Source organism: Micropterus dolomieu, linkage group LG01 (assembly GCF_021292245.1).
Source record: "Micropterus dolomieu isolate WLL.071019.BEF.003 ecotype Adirondacks linkage group LG01, ASM2129224v1, whole genome shotgun sequence".
Lineage (NCBI taxonomy): Eukaryota > Metazoa > Chordata > Actinopteri > Centrarchiformes > Centrarchidae > Micropterus > Micropterus dolomieu.
In genome coordinates, this window is record NC_060150.1 from 53,365,166 (window position 1) to 53,373,062 (window position 7,897).

At 37.9% G+C, this 7,897-nt stretch overlaps 2 protein-coding genes and 1 long non-coding RNA gene across 3 annotated transcripts in view; all 3 read left to right on the forward strand.

Annotated features, from left to right (window-relative positions):
* The window catches only part of LOC123987090 (B-cell receptor CD22-like), a 152,266-nt gene that overhangs the window by 99,166 nt on the left and 45,203 nt on the right, over positions 1 to 7,897 (forward strand). The gene's annotated exons all lie outside the window — the stretch shown is intronic.
* LOC123969944 lies at positions 2,671 to 4,634 on the forward strand. The gene is made up of 3 exons (XM_046047735.1): positions 2,671 to 2,782; positions 3,435 to 3,470; positions 3,831 to 4,634. Exons 1-3 carry the CDS (start codon positions 2,685 to 2,687, stop codon positions 4,495 to 4,497), a joined length of 801 nt encoding a protein of 266 aa, XP_045903691.1. The 5' UTR covers positions 2,671 to 2,684; the 3' UTR covers positions 4,498 to 4,634.
* Positions 6,236 to 7,897, forward strand: part of LOC123970097 — a 6,106-nt gene continuing 4,444 nt past the window's right edge. Inside the window, exons 1-2 of the long non-coding RNA XR_006824872.1 lie at positions 6,236 to 6,372; positions 6,500 to 6,646. This is a non-coding gene — a long non-coding RNA (uncharacterized LOC123970097). The remainder of the gene's footprint in view (positions 6,373 to 6,499; positions 6,647 to 7,897) is intronic.

A 7,897-nucleotide genomic window follows, 5' to 3' on the forward strand; every position in this document is an offset into this window, starting at 1 on the left:
CCAACTTTATGGAGATGCAGATTTCATTTTCCAACAGGACTTGGCACCTGCACACAGTGCCAAAGCTACCAGTACCTGGTTTAAGGACCATGGTATCCCTGTTCTTAATTGGCCAGCAAACTTGCCTGACCTTAACCCTATAGAAAATCCATGGGGTATTGTGAAGAGGAAGATGCGATACGCCAGACCCAACAATGCAGAAGAGCTGAAGGCCACTATCAGAGCAACCTGGGCTCTCATAACACCTGAGCAGTGCCACAGACTGATCGACTCCATGCCACGCCGCATTGCTGCAGTAATTCAGGCAAAAGGAGCCCCAACTAAGTATTGAGTGCTGTACATGCTCATACTTTTCATGTTCATAATTTTCAGTTGGCCAACATTTCTAAAAATCCTTTTTTTGTTTTGGTCTTAAGTAATATTCTAATTTTCGGAGATACTGAATTTGGGATTTTCATTAGTTGTCAGTTTTAATCATCATAATTAAATGAAATAAACATAAACAATGTATCAGTCTGTGTGTAATGAATGAATATAATATCCAAGTTTCACTTTTTGATTGGAATTACTGAAATAAATCAACTTTTTGATGATATTCTAATTATATGATCAGCACCTGTAAGGCCTCCAAATGTCATGAGTCAGGTCTTTGTGACAACACAAATAATTCGGCCTATGTTCAACTTCCTAAATCTAACAGCAGAATCTTTCGTCTGTTCTTCCTTCTACATAACTTAGAGACATGTTCAAATAAGGGCATGAGGGTTTGGCCATGGTCAGGCTCTCCTCTATAAAACTGTAACTTCCTTCTAACTGTATTCACTGAGACAGCACCTTGCACTGTGAAGGAAACAGAGTCAACCAAAGTAGGTAAAAGATTTTCACTTCTGACACTCCCTGAAAGTCAGAGAGAGTCAAAGTACTAGGTGCTCTGGGTAGATAATTTTCTCGCTATTTGAACAGTGAAACATTCAACAGGTTTTGAAGTTTCAACAGTCCAACTAAATCAAAACAAGTATCTTCCGAAGTTATAGTCAATGTAGATTCCCTTTCTGTTTTTCCCTGAGTACAGTGGAGGGATAGTAACACAAATGAATTACATACTAAAAAGATTATTCCTTTCATATATTAAATATGTGAACGTATCATTTTAAGAGATACCATTTTTGTTTATATTACTGTTTTTTTGTGTTTTCTGTTTTTAGATCTTGTTGGCAGCAGCGGGGAAGGTGAGCATTCTCATTCGAGGCACTTAAAAAACATTTTAAATGCTAAAGGGAGCAGGGCTGAAATGTTTTATCTTGCTCCTTCGTAGACAATTGCAGCTACTGTATAGTGAACTTGTATTCCCAACAGGGTCATAACCAGGGTTTAGAAATTAGTGATGTCCATATTTTTGGTTTCTTTTAAAAGAGCTTACATAGTAAAATTACACCTAAACACAACTATAAGTCACACAAGCTAATGATAATAAAATACTTTTATTATAGTTGGGCAGTGGGCAAAGCATTGTCTTTGGTTGAAAAACACATTAACTCCAGGCTGTTTATCATGGTCTTTCTCCCCACTTCTTGGTTCACTAAAATTGCATAAAATAAGAGATACAGACACACAAGTTATGATCAGGTATTATATACAACAGGGAAACCTTGGTATACTAATTTCACAACATATAGGCCTATTAGGCATGTAACAGAACACAAAAATCACAGTAGCTCCAATTTTGGTACAGTGGAAATCATACCTATCAAACAGATGCTGAAGGGTACCTTAGGCATCAAATAACTAAGTTTTGTCACTTTTTCTGAAAGCGTTGGTATTGGCCGCCCTTATTAACGAGACAGGACAGACAGAGGAAACTTTCCACAGGAAACAGAATTCAACTTTTAGCAACTTTTAACGTTTTCATGTGCTTCATGTGCAAGTCTGGACACTGAGCGGGGAACAGTTTTTTTAAAGTTGAAAAGAGGGTTGCAGTGTAATCAGCTGCATCTGCATGGTCCTAAAGTCTTAATATAAGTTGATTGTGTTATCAATGAGAGTTTTGTTTCCGATTTTTTTTATTGATACTTATTTAATTATGGAGGTCCGGACCAGCTGATCTGCTGTCTAGTGACGGAGCAGGTTACAGGCCGGTTCTGCAACGCACCTAGACAAACTCACACCAAACCTACTCAGTGCAGTTTTTCAAATCATGTTAGTTAATGATGCCAGGCTTAAGACTCAGAGCCAACTAAGACAACATAATGACACAAATATTTTAGGTCTACCGATGTCCAGAGAATTAAGATAAGAGATCCCACTTATGTCCTCAAATGGCTGGTTGCTGTGCTGACTGAATCTTAATATGCTACACACTAGAGAGCCATTTCTGAGTAGTGAGAATGGAATACAGTCTGACTTTTAAAACTACTGTCAAATTTCTCAAAAACCAGCAACAGTAGCCTCGCCAAACGTCTTTTATGGTACACGTTATGTGTAAGATATAGTAAAAAACATATCAAATGTAAAGTACACAGGCAGCATGCGATGGTGGACACTTTGTTTAATAACAACCTGCTGCAAACTATATGTTTAATTTGAGATTGTAATGTATTTAGTGTTGTTATTATTCTTATCCCTGATTCTAATCCTCTCTGCTGATGCTGTTTGTCAAACACTCTCAGATGGCTGTCCTGTACTGGATGGCTGTAACGCTGGGTTTGTTCCTGTCTGCTGGAAACAGTTTGGCTGATGTGGACCAGAACAAACTTGCAGAATTTGTAACAGAGATACTGAAAAGGTAAGTCAACAAATGTATAGGCCTACTTAATATGATGTTCAAATTTTATTTTCATTTATCATAATAGAGGAAAGGTTAAATTTTATTATCAGGTTGACCAGCTTCCTTTTCACAAATGAAACATGGCCAATATTCCCACAAATAAGTATACTTTATCACAACCTTGTTATCTTTTGAAAATGTTTAAAATAAATTGTCACTACATTTAATTTATGATGCATAATTAGTTCCTGATTATGCCTAATTCTTTCTTTACTTATATATGTAGTATGTATTTTATGATTATTGTCTTTTGATTTGGTGAGCTCTTCAGTCGTTTGATGGTGTTTGTTATTGCCATTTATTTATTTTGCTAAATCAAGTATTTATTAGGAGTGACCACAAATAAAGATCAATAGAAGAAACCTGATTTGACTGCCAATCTCGTAGTTGAATCTTCGCAGAGGCATTATGTCCTTTTGGCTAAAAATACAATAAATGTTTAGATATATAATAACCAGTAAACATAAAAAACTATTAAAGTTGCCATTGAAAAGGAACCGCTAATCAATTCTATGATCAGAGCATCTTTCCATCTATCAAACTTTCTGACCTTTGTTCTGTATCAACTGATCGAACTTACCGGTAACATTTTGTATTTTTCCTTTGGCAGGTATAGACCGATCTACACAGGCAGCAACGGTCAAAGGTCAGTGATAATATAAACATTACTCATAAAACACCTTTCAACACAGAAGTTACAATGTGCTTTATAACAGAGAAAAAAAGACAAATAGAAACAGACCAGATGAATAGAAAAACAAACACCAGTGACTGACGGATCAAATGCTACATTATACAACACATGTTCTCAATGATTTTGTATATACCTGTTTTTTTATTCACAATATAAAAAAAAAGTCACACCTAAATTCAAAATGCATAATTATTTTTGATATTGTGAAGTCTACTGTTTAGTTTAGTTTGGTCTATCTGAATTTTTATGCTTTATCAATACACTGTTTTAAATGACACCTGCTTTACATTTTGTGTCTGTTTCCTCTGACAGAAGAGAACCCATGTTCAGTCTGGCTGTAAGCATCCCATACAACAGTGACAGGAAAATGTATGACATCAGTCAAGTGACTGACACTGGTGAACAAGTCTGGCAAAGTATTTTGAAGAAATGTGAAGTGTACACCAGTAAGAGGATGGTCGCAGCTACAGTTCTGAGATGGCCCAATGTTGTGGATCAGTGTCCTGAGGGACGTGTGCAATGGTCTGATCTTCCAACAAAATGTGGTCAAACGTGGGCTGATGTTAAAAAAAATTGTCCTACAGAAATTGAAGATGGCAGAGCTGATCATGCAGAGTACCGTACTCTACAAAACTTTGACACCCTGGCTAGGGATCACGGCGAAAATGATTTGTTGCTTTTCTACGTTCTTGCTTCCCCGTGTGATCAAATGTGTACAAATGCATCTAGTCCCTATAACATTCTCAACAGCATCAAAATGATTCAGAAGTGGAAGAACTATGCTGTTGTGTTTTCCAATGTATTCAAGCCCCGTGATGGTGACCCCATACCTGACGAGGACCTACGTGGGGCTGTTGAGCGGCTTGGGCAGTCAGTTGGTCTGAGAAATATATTCCGTTGCAAAGGACGTGTGATGCAGTGCACAAGCTGCTCTAGTGGTACACAAGTTACACGCTTTTGTTATTCAGACAAACCATAACCTGATCCCAGCCACAACTTGCCACTTGCAACTCTATGTGATACACATCATGATCAGTGTGGGGGTGTTTAAAAAGATAATTTTCATTTTGTTTCAAATGTTTTAACTAAATGTATTTACAGCACTCATGTAATTGTATACTCGACTTCTGTAAAGCAAATGCTATCCTGTTTCTGATTAAAGCTTGGCTCAGCATCCATTCTGGTGTATCTGTGTGTTGATTATTTTGGGGTCACTGCGTAACAAATATAACTTAACAATTTGTATGATACAGGCCCAATCTATTTTGACTAAGATAACACTTTTCTATCCTCTTCTTCAATCTTGGTATGAGTCACTTTAAATGCTGTGGAATTTTCATATAAAAGCATAGCGCCATGATGAAGGCTTTGCTAGTCTCCCAAATTCAAACTACACAATTTCAGATATCTCCAAACATACGTAATGTCATGGCTCTGCCACACTTACTACTTAACAATGTGGTGTTGTACTGATGATATAACACTGAAAGAGTCTAAATAAAAATAGGCACTTATGGTTACAAATAACAAACCTCAAACTTACTATTATTGTGATATTCAACTAAATATTCTTGTTTAAAGAAAATAATTTTTTGACACTAAATCTAACCTGCACACTGTATCTGGCCCCTTTTTGATAGATTCCGGTCAAAAGTTTGGGGTCAACCAGCAAAATGGGATGTTTTCCATGAAACCTCACACTTTTATTGATCAAATGATAGATGGGTACTTTGTGTGGACCTGACGGTCAAGCTGCTCCCAAAACAGTTCAATAAGGTTGAGATCTGGCACCTGCGCTGTCCACTACATTATAGGCAGAATACCAGAAGAATGCTTCTTCCCTAAAACTTAGTTTGAAGCTGTGCTTTGGGTCATTCCCCTCTTGTAGCAGGACATTGGCTCCATTGTCCTCTTGCTCAGAAGGGCTTCCCACTTCTCTTTCTACTCGGGTTGGAGCCAGTTTGCACTGTTCTGTAAACACAGCAGTTCACACATTTGTATGAGATCAGTTAGTCAAAACAAACACCGACTATTTTTAGAAGAAAGTTTTTTGAGGCAATAAAGCCACAAATGCTGATGCTTCAGATACTGAACTATCCTAAAGAAGGCCAGGTTTAATGCTTCTTTAATCAGAACAGCTCTTTTCAGCTGTGTGCTAACATAATCACAAAAGGGTTTTCTAATGCTCAGTTAGCCTTTGACACGATAAACTTGGATTAGCTAGCACAATGTGCCGTTGAAGCACAGGAGAGATGGTTGCTGAAAGGGGCCCCTGTAGGCCTATGTATATATTCCACTGAAACTCTGCCCAGTCAAATAAATACTCAAGTGAATGACCAAGCCATTTAAAAAGGCAAATGACACAAACACACAGGGCCTAGAGCAGTGGTCAGTAATAGGCGGCCCGTGGGCCAAAATTGGGCCACCAGCAATAATATCTGGCTCGTGACCAGATTACTTTAATAGCAGCAAAAAAACAACAACATTATAGCGGCTGGTGCTGAAACAGATCTCAGTCATGACAGCAAAAGTTACTCACGTAATCACTTCTTCTTAAGTGATTGTACCTACAAAATAAAGTCTTTGCAGTGCTCCTTTATGTTAATTGAGAGCTTTTACTTTGAAAGGTTCTGAAGGAAATTCAAAAAAGTCTCTGGCTTGATTGACACTCCTCTGAAAAAGCCATCAGAAAACGTGAGATCGGATTCCTAGAGTTTGGTAATAGCACCAGTGTACTTCGATAACGTTTCTGGTGCTGCCAAACATGGTGGGGTCTCCCAGCTTTGCAGAGGGTCGCTGTCAGGAGTGTCTTGGGAGTAATGAAGATTTTGATTCCATGTCCATGAAAGTAGTGGTAATTACATCATTTCTTTTTGGGTGAAGTGGAAGACTGTCAGTGTAGCGTCAGTTACTGGAATCCAGCTAAACCTGAAACCTCTTTTACATCTTTGTCTCTTATCATCTCTCTGTTGAATATTTAGATAAGGTTGCGGTGCCACACTAAGAGTATGGCCATGAACTTCTCTCCTATAAGATGTCCCTTCAGACTGTGTTCACCTAACCTCCTAATACTGAAATGAAGATGAGGACGCTTCAGAGCAGAACAGACATCTTTCTCCATCAAACAGGTGAAAAGGAACATAAAGAAACACTTGTCATTTAACAAGAGCTGTCTATTAAATTATTAGTCATGCCTTAGGTCTTTAGCACATATTTCAGGAGTGGATACTGCAGAACAAATGAAAGGTGTTCGTTAAAATTTTGCAGATATATTCAATCTGAACATTTTGGGACTGCAGATAAAGTTTGCTAAAGACAAAAACCTGATAAAAAACATAATTCGGCCCGAATTAGTTGGTTTGAAGGTGAGCACTCAGTCTTTTTTTGTCCCTGCAGAAACTGAGACTGCAAACCTTCAAGTCTTTTTGACTGTTAACTACTGCTGGTGGTGCTGTAACCTTTAACTGCGCTGTGTAAATGAGAGCTGCACACTGAAAAAAGGGAGACTGGTCACCTGTTAGATTTATCAAATTATATTTAGTGTATTTTACTAAAGGGTTTTATGTTCTTAAGTGAAATGTGATAGCATTGTGTGGACTGCACATTAAATGCAGAAAGTGTGAACAAACATATTTAGCTCATGTTGGAATAAAGTTAGTCAATCAAGTGAATGTATTAGTTCTCATTTTTTCTCGCCATATTCCTGCACGGTGCAAATGCATTTCGGGAAGAAGAAAGAATAGTCCGCGCTTTTTCCGACGTTCCCACTTGCAGCTTCCAGCTGAACTCGCCCTGGGTCGATTCCACCGTCGCTCAGCTCAACTCTGTAAGTATGCTTTGCTAATAGCCTGCTGGTAACCGCAATGAAATAATGTGGGACTCCCATTTTCGAAGAGAGCAAAGTAAATATCAAGATTTTACAAGATGAAAGTGAGACTAATGCGGGGACCGCTTTGATCTTGACCGCTCGTTAAGCACCTGCAACAAACGGTTGCGTAGCTCAGAGTAACTTTACCAGTGAGAGAGAAACAGTAACGTTAGAGAGAGACAGCGTGCACCGTGTCATTTACAGACAGAATACAATAATGGTTTGACGAATCAGAGGTTTGTTGCAGCAAATTGAAATTAGGCATTTTTGGAACTAGAAGGTTTTGGTAAGTTTTATTTAGTTTATGTCGAATTTAAATAAAGTTTGTTTTAACTATGAGCTAACAAGGTAATGTTAAAATAATTTGAGCTAACGTTAGTCATAGGTAGTCAGAGATACTTGATATCAGAATTTGTATGGTTGTATTTTCCTGTGTTTATTGGCTAACTGGGTTTAATTTATATAATCTATTGGTAACTGGAGAGATTAAAAAACAACTTTGGGGGCGGGG